Here is a 23,237-nt window from a genome sequence, read left to right as displayed (position 1 = left end):
GTATTTTGCTGCAGACCACTCCCTTCCCCAAAATGCCCTCTCTTTTTTTCACCCTCTACCTCTACTCATATCCATGTTTTCCTGCAAGGTAAGATAGATTTCTATTCCCTATTGAGTATGTATGTTATTTTCTGTTTGAGCCAATTCTAATGAGAGTAAGCTCCACTCACTTATCCTTTCTACACCCTTTTCCTTTCCATATAAAAGCTATTTTTTTTTTGCCTCTTTTTAAATGGCAGATGATTTGCATCATTCTATTTCTCCCTTTCCCTTTTTCCCAGTATACTCCTCTCTTAATTTCATCATTTTTTGAAAAGATTTTATCCCTTTATATTCAACTCAAACCTGTGCCCTTTGTCTATATATATTCCTTCTAACTATCATAATAATGAGTTATAATGAATCCTTCCATGAAGGAATATAAACAGATATACCTTATTAAGCCACTTATGATATCACTTTCCTGATTACCTCCTTATGCTTCTCCAAAGTCATATATTTGAAAATCAGACTTTGCATTCAACTCTGGTCTTTTTATCACAAATGCTTGAAAATCCTGTTTCATTGAATTGACCATCTTTTCCTCTCAACGATTATACTCAGTTTTGCTGGGTAGGTGATTCCTGGTTGCAATCCTAGCTCTATTGCTTTCCAGAATGTCATATTCCTAGCCCTTTAAAGTTGAAGCTGCTAAATTTTGTGTTATCCTGACTGTGGCTCCATTATACTTGAATTGTTTCTTTCTGAATACTTGCAATATTTTCGCCTTGACATGGGAGTTCTGGAATCTGGCTATCATATTTCTGGGAGTTTTTATTCTGGAATCTCTTTCAGGAGATGATCATAGGATTCTTTCAATTTCTATTTTATCCTCTGGTTCTAAAATATCAGGACAATTTTCCTTGATAATTATTGAAAGATGATATCTAGTTTCTTTTTTTAATTGTGATTTTTCAGGTAGATTAATAATTTTAAAGTTATCTCTCCTTTATCTATTTTCCAAGTTAATTGTTTTTCCAATGAGATATTTCATATTTTTTTCTATTTTCTCTCTCTCTTTTTTTTTTTTTTTTTTTTTTGGTTTTGTTTTATTGTATCTTGATTTCTCATAGAGTCATTAGCTTCCATTTGCTCAATTCAATTTTTTAAGGAATTATTTTCCTCAGTGATTTTTTGTATTTCCTTTCCCAGTTGACCAATTTTGCTTTTTAAGGCGTTCTTCTCACTAGCTTTTTGAATTTCTTTTTGCATCTCTCTCAATTCTTTCCTAATTTTTTCTCTCTCTTCCTTGATTTTCAAAATCCTTTTCTGAGGAAATTATTCTTTTTTTTTTTTTTTTAAGAGGCTTTGGATGTAGAAGCTTTGACTTTGTTATATTCTGAGTGTGTTTTAATCTTCCTTGTCACCATAATGACTTTGAGTAGTCAGAAAATTTTTTTGTTTTCTGTTCATTTTTCTAGCCTTTTACTTGGCTTTTAACTCTGTTAAATAAGGCTCTGTTTCGAGAGTGGAGGGTGCACTGTCCCACCTTCAGTGGGTTTGTGCAGCTGTTTTCAGAGATGCTTCTAGGAATCAGACTCCAAGCCCTCTTTTCTTCCTTGGAGATATTAGGTATGTTCCCACCCCACAGTAGCTATAATATCTAGTGTGCTGGTGGGTCCACTGACCCAAGCTTTGCTGGGACCACACACCAGACTTCTACCCCCTTACCATAGACTCTCTCCACCTACCCTCTGAATCCTCCTTGATGTTCCCAGGCGAGAGGTCCAGAAGCCTCCAGCACTACTGCTGGTTCAGAGCTCCTACCTCTCTGATGCTTGGGTCCAGGCTGGTACTGTGCTGGGATTGGACTCTGGGCTCCAACCCTGGACCTTAGCTCCTCTTTGGTGTCTCTAGGCTGAGAGGTCTGGAAGCCACCAACACTACTGCTGATTCAGAGGTCGAGGCTGAGTTGAGCTGGAACAGGAGCTGGGAGTGGGGCTACATCAGAGCGCCCTGCAGTGGGACTGTCTGTTGGATTCCCATCCTGTGTTACAGAGCTTTTCAGCTGAGCTTCTAAGTTGCCTTTGGCTGGAAAATATAGTCCTCCATCTTTTTGGGTGTTCTGATGCTCTAAAATTTGTTTAGAGTCATTATTTAAAGCAATTTGGAGTAGTTTGAGGGAGAACTTGGGCAAGTTCCTACCTTTACTTCAATATCTTAGCTCTGCCCCTAGCTCATGTGTAATTTGAAAAAAAAAAAATTACATTTTTTATGACTGTAACATATTCTTGATTTTTAATATTTTTTAATGGTTGATAAAGGTAATTTTCCAAAGATTTTTTTTTCAATTCAATAGTAGAGCTCTTTTATACTAGATTCATAATAAATGCTTGTTGAATTGAATAATGCTACTTTTGGGGGGGACAGAACTGACATCCATTTTAGGGACTAGTTATATTAGGATTTCATTATACATAGTTAGGCTTGAAAAGCAAATGTTTGGCTCATAGTGTATCTGAATTTGTGTAAAAATGAGCCATTATAATAGGGTTCTATTTTACTGTTCAGTGATGGAGAATAATTCTTCCCAGGTGCACTTTGTGAATGTATAACCATCTCTTCTTTGTAGCATTTTGTTTTTCTTTCCAAAATGGAAAAGAGATTTTCATAGACACATTTTTGCTCGTTAAAAACTTGAAAGGTACCAGATACTGGGCCTCACTTGTCATCTGTAGGAAAACAGGTGGAAGGTGAGGTTTGATACAATTTCATTTGAGCTTTCCTACTACTAAGGCATGCATTGAAAACAAAATTAGAACTTTCTTTAAAGTGATATGGACATACATTATCATATATTTAACCTTTCTTAAATGGAAAACATAATATATTTTACTGAGAATTTTTTTTAAATTCAGTCTGCTGGTTTTGGTTTGTTCTTACTGATTTTTTTGTCGTGGTGGAATTTCGGTGTGTATAAACATAAGGAAATTAATGAGGCGTACTGTCTTTATCTTTTAAAGTATTAATTTTAATTCTTTGAGGAAATAATTTTGAGTAGAAAAGAAAATTATAGCTGGAGGGAGACTCCAGCTATTATACAACTATTATACAGTTTATTATTTTTATTCATTATATTTGGAATTCACCTAAAAGTACAATTCATGAAAAATTAATTTGTTTTAACCACTGTTGTTTCTGTTTTATTTTATTTTATATCTTATGAGTGTTCTTTAAAGTTAGGTAGACATTTTATTTAATACTTCATGTCTCTCCTTCCTAGGACTTTGACCAGTATGGATCCAATATACCAGCACCGTTATAGATTTGAGAGGTGGGGGATAGAGGGGTGTGGGTCTCTTAGAGTCTTTGTAATTAAACTCCTTCCTTTTAAAGACTGGGAAACTGAGACTCAAAGAAATCATGTGACTCGCTGTTGGTCATGTAAGTAGGTGATAGAATCAGGACTCAACCAGTATTCTGTCTTTAAAGCTAGATAGAAAATAATTATCATCATTTGTATCTTTTCAATAGAATTTAGACACAAACAGCCTTAGGGCAAGTTGCAAATTTACCGTTCTCTTTAGAGACAGGGGGATTAGATGAAATAAGAGTATTGTCATATAAGCCCATCTTCTGTAAAGTCACTGGATACAAGTTTAAGTCAATTCCAGAAACTGATAGGATAAGAAGAATGATGATCCACAAACTGTTTCCACATTATCCTTAGTTGTTATTGTTTGTTTTTCTGCTAGATCTCTATACTTTTAAAAGCTTTTCTTTAAAAGTTTGGAGATTGAGTGTTTGACAGTGACAAGATGTTTTTAAATTTTTATGTGTGGATGATTTTTAGCTACAATTCTGTGATAATGATCTGATTCTAGAACAGGTAACTGAATTCTCAAGAGTATTTTGAGATTTCTCTTTTGGAGGTCAGTTATCTTTTAATTTATGAGATACTGAGTTTCTGATGTATAATTCTAGTCATCAAGTAGAACCTCGCTAAGTTATTCAGTAGGGACTAAATTTTTATAGCTTGTTGTGATGCTTTACATAGTTTCTACTGTTTCCTTGTACAAATCATATTAATCAATAAATACAAGTTCCTTAAGAATAACTTTCCTTTAATTTCTAGTAAGCTGATCATTAATTATAATCATAAAACTACTCTTTCTTTAAACAAATCCTTCATAGAGCGATGTAGTATATCTATTTGCTAGATATATTGCAATTTATTATCAAAAGGTCTTTAGGAAAGGAAGAAGTCTATTTAAGAATAGACTCCAAATTATGTCCTGTTGGAATCCTTACTAACTGCTAAGTAATTAGAGTTGATCTAATCTTACAAGAAGATGTTTTGGGCAGAACCTGAAACAAGGTACTAAGTAGAACTACCCATAATCCCTCTCTCTGGAAGGAGCATAAATAGGCCAATGGGCCAGTCGGAGAGAGTTCTTGAGAGAGGAAGACGCTACAAGTCGAGATTTCACCGGAATGACATGAAGACTGGAGCTGGCTGGAGGCTGAAGAAAGTAGAGGCAGAGGCAAAAGGACCAGACCTTTGGATTTGGTGACATTCGGAGAGAGCTCTTGGAACCAAGCAGAGAGATAGGCCTCTAAGCTAACCGGGCTATATTGGGATAATAAAAGATCTGAACTTTTATCACCTGGCTGCTTTTTGAGAAGAAAAAGCTCACCACATTTTGGCGCCCGAACAGGGACAAACAAACCCCTCAGTGGATTTCAGTGGAAAAGCTCCGATCCTGATTCAAGTGGAAAAGCCTCTGATCCTGATCCAGTGGAAAAGACTTCAACCCAGAAATTAGGGTGAGTGCAACAAAGAAATTTTATTAGAAGAGTTAAAGTAGAATTTCAGCTAAGATGGGACAGATATTTAGAAAACAGCCTGTTTCTGTTCAAGGAAAATGTTTAGAGAGCATTGTCAAAGTTATGGAAAGCCAAGGTTTAATTATAAGTTTACAGCAAATCACTGAACTTTTACAAACTGTAAAGGACATATGCCCTTGTTTCTCTCTTGATAAGGAATTAGATCTAAATGAATGGAAATTGGTTGGAGAGGATCTTTGTCAATTCTATGACAAAAATGGGCCTAACTCAATAATTAATACATATAATGTAATACAATTGGCTATAAGAAGTTATTTAAGTGATAGAATGATGAAAAGGAAAGTACAGGAGGAAGAAATGCCAACTTTACTAGGTGAGAAGGAGGACGAATCAGATGAGAATGGAGTTAATTACAATTCTGAGTATGATACTTCACAGCAGGAGGAATTAGGTGATTCCACATCTCATGACCCTCCCCCCGCAATTAACCCTTCATGGGTGGAACAAGGGGGAGGGAGAGAGACAGAAACACAGTCAGCTTCTCCTGTAAAGCAGAATTTGACAAGATTAGAAAAAGCATTAATTAAAGCAAAAAATGAAGGAGAAGATATATCTGATTTTATAAATGCATATCCTGTGATTGAAGAGCTCAACTCCTCAGGTCAAAAAGAGAAAAAATACACTGCTTTTAATTTGGAAAAAATTAAAGATTTGAAAAAGGGTTGCACTCTTTATGGGGCTACATCATCTTATGTGAAGATGTTACTAGATAATTTGTCTTATGAAATCCTAACCCCGAATGACTGGAAATCCATAGTGAAAACTTGTCTAGAACCGGGACAAAATTTATTGTGGCTTTCGGAGTTTCATGAATTATGTAGGGTTCAAGCCCAATGCTATAGGCAAACAGGAGCTATTGTACAAGTTGCTTTTGACCAACTAGCTGGAGAAGGTCAGTATGCAGAGAGTTCAGAACAGATTTATTATCCCATAACAGTGTATGAGCAAATTTCTAAGGCTGCAATAAAAGCTTGGAATTCTCTCCCTGGACAGAAAGATGGAAATAATGCTTTCACAAAAATAGAGCAAGGTCCCAACGAACCTTTTGCAGATTTTGTGGGACGTTTACAAACAGCTGTAATAAGAACCATTGGAGACAATGCAGCAACAGAAATAATGACTAAACATTTGGCTAAGGAAAATGCCAATGAGGTTTGCAAAAGAATTATATGGGGGCTAGACAAAAATGCTCCTTTAGAGGAGATCATTAGACGCTGTGCCACAGTGGGCACAAATGCTTATTATGCCCAGACTATGATGAACATGGAAAGACAAGGTCCTTCTTGGCAGAGGAATTCTAGAGAAACTCGTCGATGTTTTCAGTGCAGAAAAATTGGACATTTGAGAGCTCATTGTAGATATGAAGATAGAGTGAGAAGACAGGGTGAGAGAAAACCCAAAACCCCATGTCCAAAATGTAACCGAGGCTTTCACTGGGCCTCTAAATGTATATTGACCCAGAGGAATGAGAGGCAGGGCTCAGCTCTAAAGTATCAATCAAAGGACAGGTGGGGCATGATAGCAGCTGAGGTTACACCCAGAGAGACTTTAGAAATTCAGAACTCTGATGTCATCAACCAACAGAAAAGCAATCAGGATTACAGTTGGGAAGAATACAGGCCTTTTAAGACAACAAGACAATATCCAATGCAAACAGCTCCAATGTAATTACCAGATGATGAGGAGAAATCCCAAAACTGGTAAATAGAAGAGAATTAGATAGGTTAACTGCTTGGGGAAGAGGATCTGCTTATATTTCCACAGGTGAAAAAGGAATCAGATGGCTAACAATGAGACTGTCAAAAGAACTTTAAAATCTTCAGCTTTCAGTTCCTGAAAAACCAGCAAGAATCACTGGATTCCCTGAGATGAAAAATTGTTGATGAGACTTTTTGCAGTACTTCAGAGATTACAGGAATTATTAGATTCCTGGCGCATGAACTAATGGACAATGGATTCCTTATGGATTATTTCTAGGACTTATGGACATTTGTAAATTTTCAGGTCGATTTATGTTGTTACATTACTACTAGCCTGTGTTATATTACTATGTGCTTATGTATTTTAAGCAATTGCAAGAATCATTGGATTTCTTGAGATGAAAGATTGTTGATGAGACTTTTGCAGTAGTTAAATTTTCATGTTGATTCATGTTATTTGTTACATTACCACTAGCCTGTGTTATATTGCTGTGTGCTTTTGTAAATTATGTATAATGCCTCCCATATTGATGGATTTATGTATACCATGTATATCTGTTACAAAGTTCTGGCCCATATTGATGGATTTATGTGTACCCCCTCAGAAACCCCCTATGTTTTAAAACAAAAGAAAGGGGGAGATGTTGGAATCCTTACTAACTGCTAAGTAATTAGAGTTGATCTAATCTTACAAGAAGATGTTTTGGGCAGAACCTGAAACAAGGTACTAAGTAGAACTACCCATAATCCCTCTCTCTGGAAGGAGCATAAATAGGCCAATGGGCCAGTCGGAGAGAGTTCTTGAGAGAGGAAGACGCTACAAGTCGAGATTTCACCGGAATGACATGAAGACTGGAGCTGGCTGGAGGCTGAAGAAAGTAGAGGCAGAGGCAAAAGGACCAGACCTTTGGATTTGGTGACATTCGGAGAGAGCTCTTGGAACCAAGCAGAGAGATAGGCCTCTAAGCTAACCGGGCTATATTGGGATAATAAAAGATCTGAACTTTTATCACCTGGCTGCGTTTTGAGAAGAAAAAGATCACCACAATGTCCCATTGAAAGCTATGAAGAAGGAATATGAATTAGTAGCTAAGAAACCCATAAGTCCATATCTTAGAAAAATCCAAGAAAAGACAGTAGTAAAAACCAAAAACAATTATATACACACATATATACTCTCCAAACTCTGGCAACCAATGAGGAGCCATAGATATTAACATAAGGAGGCAATTTTATTCTTATTGGTATAACTGAAACTACCTCACAATGTGGTTGTGAGGATCAAATGATACAATATTTATAAAGTATCCAGAACATAGTATTTGCTTAAAAAAACTTATACCCTTTTCTGCTCCCTTCTTCGATTTTACTGAGTTTCTCATCAGTATCTCATACTATTCTTGGGAAGAAATTGGAGATAAGTGGATACAATTATAATACAGGTAGATGGATTCACAACTAGTTGGATGGCAAGACTTACTAATTAGTAGTGTTTTATTGATACCATGGGAGGATGTCTTTAGTGGAGTGCCCCCAGGAATTGTTCTTGATCTTTACTGTTTAACATTTCTCAGTAACTTGGTAAAATGATACATGTAATGCTGATTGAATTTTCATACAACATAAAGTTAAGAGGCATCATTAACATACTGAATGATAGAATTGGAATCCAAAAATGTCTTCACAGACTAGAGCATTAGGATGAATCCAATAATTTGAAATTTAGTGGCCATAAATATAAAGATTTAGATGTGGGATTCAAAAATGAATTCACAAATACAGAATGGAGGAGACCTGGCTAGACAGCATTCCTGAAATAGATCTGTGGGGTTTAGTGGACTGTAAGTTCATCATGAGCCAGCACTGTGATGAATTAACCAAAAAAATGCCATTGGGCTGCATTAAGAGAGGCACGGCTTCTGGGGATAGGAATGAAGTAATCTTAGTGTAGTATTTTCTTACAAGATTTCATCTGGAATATTAGATTTAGTTCTGGGTTCCATAGTTTAAAAACATTGATAAACTGGAAAGTGTCCACATTCTAGAATGATGAAGTTCTGAATCCATGCCAAAACAAGATTGGTTGAAGAAACTGAACATGTTCTAAATGGCTGTGCTGAGAGGCAACATAGTATAGTGAATAGAGTTCTAGAGCAAGGGAGCTTGAGTGAAAGGATTTAGGGAAATGAGAGCCCAGATCATTTGGAGCCAGAGGCTAGAGAGATGGAGTCACATTCCCTGTCCCTCAACCCCCCTTGGCTCTGCCAGTTCTTATGTATATGAATTTGGGCAAATCAATTCACAGTATTCATTTTCCTCATCTATACAATGATAGATTTTATTAAATGACCTAAAATCCCTTTCAGCTCTTAAGTCTGTGATGGTAATTTTATTATAAAAAATTAATTTAATTACTTGGAAGTCTGTCATGCGGAAAAGAGACTGGACTTTTTCTTTTTAATCCCAAATGGAAGACAATAGATTGAAGTTGCAAAGAAGTACATTCAGGCTTGATATCAGAAAAAACAAAAATCACAAACTTTCTAATATTTAGAAACATCAAAAAGTGGAATGGATGTTATGAGTACCACTCTCAGAGAAACAGAATTAAAATGCCCATTTGTTATATGTTATAGCAGATATTCTTTTCATACATGGATTGCTTTTGAAGTCGATTGATCAATAAACATTTAATAAGCGGCTACTGTGTGCCAGGTACTATGTTTCTAACTCCACATTCTGTGATTTTGTGAAATTTTTATAAATTAGCCTTTGCTTGATAACTCTTTGTATATTGTTGGTTGAGTTCATCTTGATGCTGCCCATGGAGAGATTTTTGAGATGATGATGATGATAGTAATGGTCTTCGAAAATTAGAACTTTAAGTGTGGCTATAATTGAATGTTCTAGTACAGTTAATGTTTTTAATGTTGTACTGAGTTATACTTGTGTTCCATAACTTATGTAGTATAAAGAAAACATGACTAATTAAAAATTAGATTTAACTAGACAGTGTAAGTAGCTCTTTGCAAAATATAATTTGATTTTTAAAGCAATAGTTGGACATAAACTTAATGAAGTAATAGTGATCTCATGATTCATGGACTTAATTATCTAATACTATTTCTTCTTCATTGGGTTTATAGTTCATATATATCACCATGTCAACTATTAAGATTTGTTGTTGTTATTGTTTTTTAATTCTTACTGACTTATTCAAAGCTACCATCTAAATATCTTGAAACATTTAAAATATGATTCTTTAAATTGTTTTTTTTTTTTTTTGATTCATCTGAAATATGTGTAAAGAATTATTTTACTTACTAGTTTGGAAAGTTTACTATGATATATACTTTAACTTTGATAGGTATCTGTGTCTATAAAGAAATGTCATTAGTTGACTTTGAAATTCATTTGAGGGAATGCCATTTTTAGCTGCCAATGTAATACTAATATGATGATATGACATTGTTGTGAGTCATAGATGATAAAACCCCAGTTCTAAGTCTTTGATTTAATAAAATCATCCTTATGCCTAAAATTGTTGCATTTGTTTTATCCTATTCCAGCAATATAGATAAAAATAAGTAATTTAGCATTCATTTTAAATGGACATATGCATGGAGAATGATTAAGCACTTATATCTGATATACTTAAAATCCTGTTTTTTAGTTAAGAATCATAGAATCATAGACATAAAACTGGAAGAGACCTTAGAGATTATCTAGTTCAATTATTTTTCATCTATTCCTAGTCTCCCTGGATTGTAGTTAATTAAGTTTTAAGCTCTTCTTGCAAATATCAACTGTAAGAATAAAGATAATTTTTAATTTATTCTTTTAAACCCCAGGGTGCATATTGTTTTATAGTCTATAACAAATTTATCAAAACAAAATTTATGTTTCTGTAAATGAATAAATCAAAATATGCCATAGAATTGTTTTGGGGAAAAAGTCAAATAATGAAACTAAATGATGACATGGTTTCACAAATTTTAGTTACTCATAAGAATTTTTTTACCAGTCTGAGGAATGATTTTTTAAAAAATTTTTAACTTGAACAAATAGAAAATTAATTTTTTTTAGTTTATATTTTTGGAGAAGTTTTCTTTTAATATATTTGCTAAGATAAATTTAACAAATGAGAAAATCCACAATTTCATAATCAAACCATGAAAAAAATCATGGTATTTTCTGGTCATTGCTAATTAAGACTAGCAGTTCTGTTTGTTTTTATTATTTAGTCTCCAGTAGTATAACATGAAAATTTTGAAAATGTTTGAATAATATAAATCTACCTTTTAAAATAAATATATTTTCCTGCTTATTGAAGAATGTTTGTTATATGTCACTTTTAATGTGAATGTAATCTTGTAACGATTGCCCTAATAATTAATGATTTTATAAAGTATTTAGTAGGGAAATTAGTGTTCAAGAAATATTTATTCATTTCAGTAGAACAATTTTGGTTTCCAGCCTTTATATTTAAAATCTTCCCCTTTGTGTATCTTTAGGTGATTCTGGCCAAAGATTCAGAGGATGGATCAACCAAGTTTTAAATCACGATTTAGTTTTTCAGCACATAAAAATTATTTATCCAACTGCTCCTTCCAGGTATGTGGTAATTAGACTCATTGACCAATATAACTTTTTAATATAAAATGCAGTAGTATTATTGGAAATCTGTAAAAATTAATTCCTTATGCTTTAACTTTTTAATATGCACCATTATTTAAAATTTTTGTTACTTAAATTTGACCTCAAAGTTGGGGTAACATCTCAGATTCTTTGAATTTGTTTCATGATGTGGAGTCATTTAAGAATAGTAATTTTTCCTCAAAGAAATTCTTACTTGAAATATCATTTTTAGACCATTTATTATCATAAGAAAATTGCTGTGTCAAGGAGAAAAAGAAGCAAGATATTACTACTAATATAAGTCAGTAAAATAAGGAAGTAGACTTTTTATTTTCATTCTTCAGTAAAATCTAGTGGGGATAGGATTGGACAAGCTTAGGACACAGGAAAAGAACTAGGAAAGATCAGTTAAGTGGTTAGTGGTATTACAAGTACAGAAAAATAGGATAAGAACTGGAAAAAATGATTGATTAGCAGTTAAAAACATTGGTGATCTTAGAAGAAGCTAGCTGAACAGTTGTTAGGATTCTTACAAGGTACTAAGACAGTGTAATTGATAGAGACAATAGTTATTTAATTTAGCATGGTTCAGTATGATTGATCTAATCTTGCAAGGAGATATGGGCTAGAACTTGAAACAAGGTATTTAGTCGAATTGAGGAGACAATGGTTAAATCTAGTTTAGCATTGATTTAATCCTACAACAAATAATAATTTTCTAGTGATATAATGATTGGGGTATTTTTGTAGTGGGGAGAAATTGAAAATTGTGTGGTTGCTGAACAATTGAGGAATGGCTGAATAAGTTATAGTGTATGAATGTAATGGAATAGTATTGTTCTATAAGAAATGATAAGAATGATGAGTAGGCTGATTTCAGAAAAGGTAGAGAGACTTAATCTAATGTTGAATGAAGTAAACAGAACCAAAAGAACATTGTACATAGTAACAGCAAAATTATGTGATAATCAACTATGATATATGTAGCTCTTTTCAGCAATGTGGTGATCCAAGACAGTTTCAGTAGACTGGGGATGAAAAATGCCATCCGCATCTACTAAGAGTCCATCAAAGTATAATATTTTCATCTTTTTGTTTATTTCTTTTTTTTCTTGTGTATTTTTTTCCCCTTTGGTCTGATTTTTCTTGCACAATATGACAAATATGGAAATATTTTTTAAAGAATTGCACATATTTAACTGATAGCAGTTTGCTTTCTGTCTTGGGAAGAGGGAAAGGAAGAGAGGTAAGGAGAAAAATTTGGAACACATTCTTCCAAAAATGAATGTTGAAAACTATCTTTACATGTACTTGGAAAATAAAATACTGTTGAATGTTAAAATAATAAATGAAAATTGAAAACATTCTTAATGGTATAGTCAGTATCTAAAAAGATCTTGATAGGTTAGAATAATAATAAGAAGAAGAAGATGAAACTTAAAAGAGATAAAGATAAAATTTTACTTAGGTCCCAGAATTATAAGATGGGTTATTAATAGTTAGTCACCAGTTTGTATGAAGATCCTGGATTTGGCACATGCAGTATGAGTCATTAGTGTGACAGAGCAGCCAGAAAAACTAACAGGATTTTGAGCTTCAATAAGAGAAGAACAACTTCCAGAAATAAGAAAGTGATAGTTTTTCTGTACTCTGCTTTGGTTACACCATATATATAGTACTGTGTTCAGATCTACCTGATCTCCTTATGACAAAATGGCACCAATAAGGTAGAGTATAGCTTTGATGGAATTACCATCATATTAATAGCTTCTGTTTCTATAATGATTCAAGATTTGCAAAACAATTTACAAATATTATTTAATGCCAAATAAAAACTGGTCAAAGGAACTGAGGCTAATAACCAAGAGAATAGATGGATCAGTTGGAATAGGATAACCTTCTTCAAGTATTTGAAATGTAGTCAAATGGCACAGGGCACAGACTTATTCTGTTGGGTCAGGGTAATTGCACAACAGTGTAATAGATGAATGTTTTAAATTAGGGAGTTTGAATGTGACATAAAGAAAAACTTGCTAATAACTATCTTAAAGTAGAATAGGTTTCCCTGGGGGTGGAGGTCTTTCTCATTGCAGGTATTCAAGTGAAGGCTAGATGAATTCCTATCTGACATACTGTTTCTACAGTTGAAGATTCTTTTTTCAGCTATTGATTGGACTAGAACATAGTTTTTATTCTCTCTCTCTCTCCCTTTCTCTCTTTCTTTCCCTTTCTTTTTCTCTCTCCCTCTCCTTCCCTCCTTCCTTCTCTTTCTCTCTTTCTGTATGTCTTTTGTACTCTTGGTAGTCTGGTAAAGAGTAAAACTTTTAAATATATAGAAAAGCCTATACAGGATTACAAAGGAAATGAAAAGTTAATAATGATGAAGATGTAGGTTTTTTATTTGTGGACCTTGAAATCAATTTAAAGACCGCAGGCTAATTTCTTTGATTCTTTGATTATTATATTGATAAGTTAAGGAAATGAGATAATCAAGTGAAAGCCTTTAAGCATGGAAGAAACCTTGGCATGTTTATAAGTATCAGGAAGAGAGCCTTTGAATAACAAATAATATATAAAAGTGAAGTAATAATCAAAGGGGCAGGATAAGTGACAGGACAAATATTATAGACATCTGCCTAATTGAACAGGAGTACCTAGCTCACCTCTCACATAGCTACTCAAGTAAAACCCTGAAAACCACACCAGATTTAACAGTAATCGAGAAAATCCAGTGAATAACTAAAAAGAGTGACATATTTCATCAATCAAAAACAAAAAGTTAGCCAAAAATGCACAGTTGAAGGGGGTTGTCAGCACCGGCAAACAAGTCTAGCCTCTCAGCTAGACCAAAGACAGTAGCCTGGAAGCAGTGTAAGCACAGGACCTCCATGAGGAAAACCCAGAAGGGTCAGAAACCCAAATGAAATATTTGGAAACCACTGATAGTAGTAGTGACCAGTATGGGTGTGACTGTTCTCAGACAGGAACAATCCAGTTTTTGAGGTTCCCCAGATTTTTGAAATGTCATAGAGGATTGTAAAGATTTGTTTCCCTGAATATCAAAAACATAGGAAGAGCTAAACCCGAGAAGGAGGGTGTTAACACTGGAAGCTGGATTACTAAATGATATTCCTTAGTTTTCTTTGCTGGCCTCAGAAAACAGGTATGAAAACCCTATCCAAAAAGCACAGAGTTGGAATCTGGCCTTGCTGCAAAGCTCCAAATTGGGAACTGAGGATGTATAGATTAGTAAAATGAAAAAGACTCCAATCTAAATAAAAAATTATTGTAGATTCAGAGATGTCTAAAAAGAGAAGTTAACTCTAACAACTGCAAGCAAAGACTCAAAGGAATGATCAATAGATTTTTGCAAGGTCTGTGTGAATAATTAATTGAAGTGAGGAATTAAAAAAATAATAAAAGGCTCTTGAACAAAGGATAGAAAGGAAAATAAATTGATTAAGGAGGGCAGAAGGGAAGGAAATAAGCATTTATGTAGTGCTCACTCTGGGCCAGATATGCTAAGCACTTTAATAAAGTTCATTTCATTTGATTTACAAGAGAAAGTGGTAAACTTATTTTTCAAAAAATAGATAGCTTTCCAGCCAAAATAGATTAAACTGAATTCAGTGACCTCATGAAATAGCAGGAAGTATTAGAACAATCAAAAGATTGAAAGAAAAAAAAATAGAAGAAAATGCAGCTATCTGATAATAAAAGCAATTAAATTTGGAAAGCAGATCAAAGAAAGATAATATAGGAGTCAGACTCCCTAAAAGCTATGATTCTTTAAAAAAAAAAAAAAAAGCTGAATCATGATAATTATAGGGCAAAGTTGGAAAGACTCCATCATTCATCTCTGGAAAGAAATCTCAAAAGGAAAATTCTCAGTAATATCATAGCCAAAATCCAGAGCTTCATATTAGAAAAAAAAAAAAAAAACTGCAAAAATTTAAAAGGAATTACAGTACCAAGTAACCACATTTTTCTTGTTTCCTTTTCATCAAAATTTTTTTGTGTGTGTGTATACATCTTCAGAATTTTATTCTTGAGCTTTCCAGAACTCTTTAATTCCCTTTCAGAATGTGAGTCCACAAGATTTTTCCTCATTTGTTTAAACTTTGAAAATCTGTTCTCTGCAAAATTTAGAGTGAATATGAAATGATGTCCCAATTCCTTCTCTTCTGTCATAGTTTCTAAGGTCATAAGATAGATTCTAAATTGCAAGGAACCTTGAGATCATCTTATCAAACCCACATAGGTTAGAAGTGAGGATGCCAAAATCCAGATTACATGACTGCCCTACAGTCACAGGCACAAAAAGTACCTAGCAGAGACAGTTTCAATTGTTAATTCAAGTTGTTCAGATTTGAAATTTCAAGATTTCTGACTCCTTCTCTTTTTACTACTTCATTCTTCTGTAATAATTTCTCTTTCTGGTCCCCATCATTTCCAAATAAGCAATCACTTTTTTCTGGGTTCTTCTACCTTCTGAGGAATGAAATTGTCATTAAGGTAAGCAAAACAGTTTTTTTGGCTCAGCTTTTGCACTGTGTGAACTTCAACAGAGGTTTAAATCATTCAAGTTCCCCATTATTACCTCCTCAATAAGTTCATGATCTGTTTCCCAGAATTCATCTTTATCTTCTTTCTGAAGTTTGATACACTTTTAACAATACCTTTTATGTTTCTACTTCTAATTATCCTCATCCAAAAATGTTTATTAGGCTTTCCTAGGTTTCCTGACTTGAGTATATTCTGTATATTCACAAAGTTACTCTGTTTCTTCCTCGTCTCCCTCCCTCCCCCACTTTTTAACCTATCTTTTTTAAAAAAAGTACATAAAAATTATACTCTAGTAATAACTCTTATCCATCCAAGTCTCATTGAAATCTATCAGACCAAAATTGCCTCCTTAAATTAGGGTATGATCTCTTAATTTATGTATTATTGGGTATTATTTTGGATCTTACATGAAATGATTTTCTAGGCATTTCTTGTGCTTTTTTTTTTTTTTCTCTGCAAACTATAGCCATTCTATGTCTTTAATTTACTGGATATACTTCAGCAGTTTCTTCCTTTTCTCTTACTCTAAATTAAAACCTTTTTAAAATTAGATTTGCTAGACTCTAAGCAAGTATTATTCAGGAGTCTTTTATTTCATTATTTAAAAACATGATCCAGAAATCATTATCTCATTCTCAAACACTAAATTTATTATTAATCATTCACATTCCCAGATCTTTTTGGGAGGTGATGTCTTTAATCTTCAGTAGTGATGAAATTACTATCTTTGTTTCTCTTATCTTCGTTTTCTTTCCCAAGTCTTCATAATCTTTAGCAATGTCCTCTCGACTTCTTTCTTGGGCCCTCGTGAATCCCTAAAGTTTGTGATGACTAAAAGTCAAACATCCAATTTATTCTTTCATTTAAAAAATGTTTTTAAATGCTTTGGTCTGTCAGATAATGAGGAGAGTAGAGAAGCATACTTTTATCCTTTTTTATCTTCTTTTCTAGTAGGAAGACTAGTCTGCATTTTGAACATAGATAATTATTATCTATATGTGACAGGAGAGCAAGCATCACCAGATATTTTTTTCATTACACTCTACTTAGGTGTCTATAAAATTTGACATACTTTCTAGAAACAGAGTTCTTAATCTTTTATAGTTCTTGATAATATCTTCTGTGGCCAGCTTCCCTGGAAGAACTCATATGTGACTTGGAGTCCTACTTCTAAAACTTGTGTTGGTTCATACAGTTAGTAAGTATCAGAGGTAAGACTCAGTCCCAGGTTTTGCAACTCTAATCTTAGCAGTCTCTCTGCTATGCCATGTTGCTATTTTCCGGTTAGAAAGACTAAGAAAGTCACTTTTAAGTGTCATCCTTTATAAAACATTTGACTGGATTAAATGATCTCTGTAAGATGCCTTTTAATCTTATGTTCCATATCATAAACACAGTTTTTACCCTCAGTTTTTAATTTAGTGGCTTTCCTATCTTGGAATAGATTGAAGATTGAATTAATTACTGTAAATAATTTTCCCCCCCAAAAATATAAAATAATCTACATTTCTAAGTATCTTAAGATAAATGCTATTAATATTATTATTCCTATCTTATGGATAAGAAAGCTAAAATTCAGAAAAGATAAATGAATTGCCTTTGACCATATGGCTATTTAATGCCAGTGATTATAACCCAGATTTCCTAACTTTTAACTGATACCCTCTTCATTGTACCATTAGTCTGACAGGTAGTCTAGTGAACAATGTTCTTAACTTTGAGTTAAGAAGATTTGAGTTTGAATCTTGTTTTAGATACTCACTAGCTGTGTGACCACAATTCATATATGTTCTCTGGGCCTCAGTTTCCTCATCTGAAAAGTGAGGGAATTAGACTTTCCAAGTGGACTTGAAGGTATCTTCAAGCTCTGAATTAATGCATGATTCTATGATCTCTTTGGAATGTAGTTCTTTTCATTTAGTGGGTTCTTAGACATTTAAGAAAAGAACAAAATGAACCAATGAAGAGATGAACAGTAAAATCTTTGAATCTTAAATAAACTTAATTACAAATTCATATGGAAATAAAGATTATCTCCAAAAGAGTTTTTTAAGTACTAGGCTACTTTTATTTTAAGACCTAATTACTCACAGCCAGAAGCTTTAAACATTTTTCCATTTCCCCAGAAACGGGGACTAGTTGTTTTTCCTTACTCTTTGAGTTTAAAATTTTTTGCTTCTTTTCCTTAGGGAATGGCTAAAGTTAATTCTAGGATATAGCACTCACAAATGTTAAATTTGTTAAATGTTTGTTGAATTAACGTTTGATTTCTAAGAAATTTACTAACATTTATTGAACCAAACATAACTGTGAAAGCAAACTTTGTTTTTAAAATATTTTAGATAAAACCAATTTCTTATATTAAAAAAGTTTTTAGGAAAATGAGGATATTTTCATTTTGAAACTCACAAACATAGCATAGTTAAAGAAAAAATAGGGAAAATAAGTAGTACATTTAAAGAAAACTTTCATTTTTTTTTCTGTGTTGTTAATGCTTTTTTTCAGAGCATCTATAAAAATTGAAAATATGGAAATTTTTCCTTTAAATAAGAAATATGCCAATTTGTAGTCATATATCCCTCAACACTATAGCTTTTCATAATATTGCTATGTACTCTTTTTATGAAAGGATGTATCAAAAGAAAAATATCTGAATTTCATTTGTTTTTGTGTTTTTTTTTATTACAAGAAGTGAATTACATTATGGAATATTATGTTTCAGGCCCCTGTGTCTGATAAGAACCATTAAATGAAACAGTGAAATAAAACAGATGCATTTAAGTACTGTAATGCCTGCCACAGTTTGGTACCAATATACAAACAAAGTTTGTAAAGTTATGCTTATTGGCTGAAACCTAAATGCCAGAAACCTGTACTAACCTAAGTCAAAATATTTGAATGTTTAAATATACAGCGTTATACATTTTTAAAGATTATATTTCATTGGTCTCTTTCTATAACAGTTATCAAGTATATTGATGAAAATATAGTAGAGTATAAAACTAATTATTAAAAATGAACTTAAAGCATCCATAATTTAAAAACTTGATTTTTTTTAAGTTCCCATAATTTCTAAGAGCTCTTCTAAGTAATCAAAAATATATAGAGAGAATAATGCAACAATACTTGCTTCAGTGTTTTAATCAAGTTTAAAAATGCATTTCAAAGTTATTCTTCTGTCCCAAGCTGTGAAATAGTTTTTTATTTGTTTTATGTATAAGGTGGCGGTTACCAAGTTTTGTTAACATATATCTCTTACAGAATATACATCTCATTACAGAACAAAAGTAGTTGACAATGTAAGCTTTTTATAAAATCTAAAATAACAAGACTAAAGATATTTACCTTTTCAAGTAGAAATCAATTTTGTGTTGATTAAGAAATAAGATATTGTAGATTAAGGGTTTCTAAAACTGACTTGGTCATTCCATCTTACCTCCTCTCTCACATTTCTATTAACTATATAAAATTAAACAGAAAGTTCATTGCAGTTATATTATCTCTTTGTACTTTCTTTGTGGATTGATCCAAATTATTTTTTTTTTGATCTATCAGATTATAATAATGTTTAGTGTTGGTTTTACTTCTTAGATTTCAAACAGTCCAATAGTGCTATAAACTGAAAAATAATCAAATGAAGTAATATATACAAGGTATTTTGCAAATTTAAATCTATGTAAAATGTAGATATTATTGGTATGAGTTTTAGTATTAGTATTCCTATAGTTTTTATTTTTTAAACTAGTCATGGTGATTGATGTTGGTAGATATTAGTCATAATATTTTTTTAATCTAATTTTATATTATTTTCATTTCCCAATTTGTTCCTTTCATCTTCTCCCTTCCCCATTGAGAAAGTGAGAAAAACAATTGTTATAAATATGCATAGTCAAGCAAAACAAATTTCCATCTTAGTTAGGTCATGCATAAAATCTCACAGTCTCATTCTAGTGAATACAATTCTTTACAGATATATGAGTTAGTTTTTTTTCTTAGTCATTAACATTCTTTTCAACAAAATGTTAATTCTATTTTTTCTTTCAATTTATGCCTATGTGTTATGGGCCATACTCAGAAAACAGCTTATTTATAGAATTATGTGATTATGTTGAGATAAATCAATTATTCATGCCTAAATGCAGAAAAATATTTAGGGCTATTCAGAACTATTAGGATTATTAGAGGTGACTGCAGATTATCAAATTAAACAATTTCTTTTCTAGGCGATAACTAATTTTTCTGTCACTTTTTTGTTTTTTTTTTGTTTTTTGCTTCTGATTAAGTAAAACGAAAGACAGTACAAAGACCACAAGATTAGTAAATAGAATGTTTTACTTCTTCCCCTTGACTTTACCTTTTATTAATTACTTAATCTTTGGCAAATCACCTAATCTCTATGATCTTCCTCAGCTTCATCAGCCATAAAGTAAGGGAATTGAATTAGATGATCTCTGAGATCCTTCCCAATTCTACCATTACCTATTGGAAATTCTCTTACAGGTCTGTGTAATTTCATATTTATTTTTCTAGCAAATTACTGTCAGTCTGACTTTTCAGATGGTCTTGAGTAGTTTTTAATGTTTATAAGTGTTTGGGCATATGTTTTGCTTACCATTTCACAATAGAGGCCACAACCAAAACATATACTATGTCCAGTTTTTTTTAAGTGCCTATTGTTACGTTGTCTGATTATTTGCGCTTCATTTAGAGAGAATTGGACTAGATGATAATACAGTTAGATATAATCAAAACAGACTGCATGAGTAGGCTTAGAGAAAAGTTGAGAAGAATTTGTGTGAAGGGTTTTGTGTCCTTTTGTCCAGGGTCTCCCTCAAGTAGAGCACCTCAGATATCTCTGGGCCTTGTGCTCCTTAATATTTTTATAAGTGACTTAGAAGGGATTTGATGATCTATGAATCAAATTTGCAGTTGATGCAACCTTGCAAGGGTTAGCTAATTATTGTTTGACAGAATTCAAAGAGATTTTGAATAAGACAACGTTACATTACATCTAACAAGATGAAACAGTAAAAGTAATACAAAGTTTTAGTATTTAGGTTCAATAAAAATCTTAACAAGTACAGGATAGGGGAAGACATGATCGTCTGAAAAAGATAGAAGGGTTTTATAGTACTATTGTGAATAAAGGTTGCATTAAGAGAATCATAATTTTCAGGTATTAGGAGATGTAAGAATCTTTGTATTCTGTCTTAGTTAGACCATATGTGTTCAGTTCTAGATAATAATGTTTGAGACGGATATTGATAAGATATTGTCTAGAGTAGGACAGCTAAGTTGCCTTAAGCTGTGGCATGTAAGAGTTAATTGAAGTAAATGAGTACATTTAAAGTGGAAGCTATTAGGTCCTGGGTCATCCTGATCGATAAATGGGTGTATTTAGTCAGGAGAAGAAAAGACTGCAGGAAGAAATGATGGTTTTCTCTTTCAAATATTTGGACTTACTGTTTTACTCTAGAGGCTGTAATCAAGATCAGAAGATAGAAAGTTCAAAGAGATAAATTTAAACTTGTTATAAAGAAAATCTGACAGAACTGGTCAAAAATTGCAGTTGGTGGGAGGAATTCCCCACCTGCAGGTTTCCAAGTAGAAATTGGCTACAGACATACACATACATACATATAGACTTGTCATATATGTTAAAATGGTGGATTCCATTTAGGTGTGAGTCGGACTGTTCTCCCAACTCTGAAATTCTATAAAGTGCATATAAAATAGCATCTATATACCTTTTTTCAAGTGGACAGAAGAGGCAAAGTTAATTTTTAATGTTTTTTATCTGAGACCAATTTTTCCTAAAATTTTACACACTGTGAAGTTAATTTGGTGACTTACTTTTGTTTTGCTAAATGCTAAAATATTTAAGAAACTAGTAATAAATATTTGAGAGACAGTCTGCCATAGTTGAAAGAAAATTAATTTAATGGATTTAGGCAAGTTAATTTCTTTGGAGATCTCAGTTTTTTATGGTGAGATTTGGAGTAGATAAACAAGTCCCATTCAACTCTGAACGTCTATGTGTTGTACCAAAAATATAAATTTGTTATTGCTATCCACCTGAATGTATTTCCTGTGTTATATTAAGTAGTCTTTCATATGTATATATGCTAATTTTGTAAACTTCTTGAAAGCTTTTTATGTTTTTGACAAAAATACACAATTTTGTCTTTTCAAAATTTAGAGCATGAGGGACATTTGCTTTAAAAAAAAGTTTTTTAAGTGGGGGGAGGTGAGGAGATAGGGTACAAGAGGGAGAAGAAATTTGACATATTGAAGGAAGCTTATCTGAGAGATGTTTTTAAAGACTTGCAAAACCTCTAAGCTTAATTTAAAATTGTACATAAAAATCTTGGAAATCCAATTAAACTACTCCAGTCATTTAAAAAATTTAATGAACTACCCAGATCTAGTCTCAGTATCAGATATAAGAATAATGTTAATTGTCTGTAAATTTATGTATAACTTTCTTATTAATATAACTCTAAGCTATTGTGAGATGACAGAACTAAGCATATAATGTTTTGTTGACCAAATGATCAAAGTCCCATACTTTAGGGGACTTGGATTAATTTCTTCTTATTTGTCTTATTTGGTTCTAATGATGCCAATTTTCCTTTTAAAAAGTGTGTGTGTGGTGGGGGGAAGGGTATTTGCCATTTTAAAAGTTTCCCATTATTGACATGCTTTTGGCTAACTTCTTTAATTAAATTTCTAAAGCACTACTTAGTTAAGTTTGAATTCTTCCTACACTGATTTTTATGGTATCATTAAAAAACAGGAGTTAAAATTAGATCTGTAAGAACTGATGCAGCTCTTCAATCCATATCTGCACAGTATTTTCTTTTTTTCTTTTTCTTTTTTTCTTTTTCTTTTTTTCTTTTTCTTTTTTTTTTTTTTTTTTTTTTGGCTGAGGCAGTTGGGGTTAAGTGACTTGCCCAGGGTCACACAATTAGGAAGTATTAAGTGCCTGGAGTCAGATTTGAACTCAGGTCTTCCTGATTTCAGGACTGGTGCTCTTATCCACCACCTAGCTGCTCCCATAGTATTTTAAAGAAAAAGAAAATTCTTTTTATTAAGCATAGTAATAGTTTTAAATAAATTTCTCTTTTAATTACTTTGTTGCTCCAATATATCAAAGTATTGAAATAATTGTGATGCAAATTATTTAGTATAACATTTGTTTCTGTTTACTTACCTTTCTATTTTATAATGTTTTTTAATCAAAATCAGAAATTTATTTCTAATTTCCTCATATGATCTTCATTTTTGGTAGCTCTTTGGAAGTAGAATTTAAATTCTGAGTAAACTCATATTAGGTACAGCTTTTAGGAATATTGTTTGAAAAATTCAGTTATATTCTATACAGTTTGTAGTGGACATTTATATATTGTTCTTAGCAATGTAATGTCTTAAATCTTGATGGAATTT

General features: G+C 32.6%; 1 protein-coding gene across 2 annotated transcripts in view; it reads left to right on the top strand.

Moving 5' to 3' along the window:
- The window catches only part of LYPLAL1 (lysophospholipase like 1), a 53,249-nt gene that overhangs the window by 2,898 nt on the left and 27,114 nt on the right, over window positions 1-23,237 (top strand). Inside the window, exon 2 of one of the 2 annotated variants that reach the window (XM_051998283.1) lies at window positions 11,102-11,201. In XM_051998283.1, the coding sequence (XP_051854243.1) occupies window positions 11,102-11,201 (100 nt within the window). Of the gene's footprint in view, window positions 1-11,101; window positions 11,202-20,198; window positions 20,292-23,237 lie in introns of those variants that run through there. The other variant, XM_051998282.1, reaches the window with a different exon arrangement.

Source organism: Antechinus flavipes, chromosome 4 (genome assembly GCF_016432865.1).
Source record: "Antechinus flavipes isolate AdamAnt ecotype Samford, QLD, Australia chromosome 4, AdamAnt_v2, whole genome shotgun sequence".
Lineage (NCBI taxonomy): Eukaryota > Metazoa > Chordata > Mammalia > Dasyuromorphia > Dasyuridae > Antechinus > Antechinus flavipes.
The sequence above is the reverse complement of the archived record's forward strand: the minus strand, read 5'-3'. Positions and strand labels throughout refer to the sequence as shown.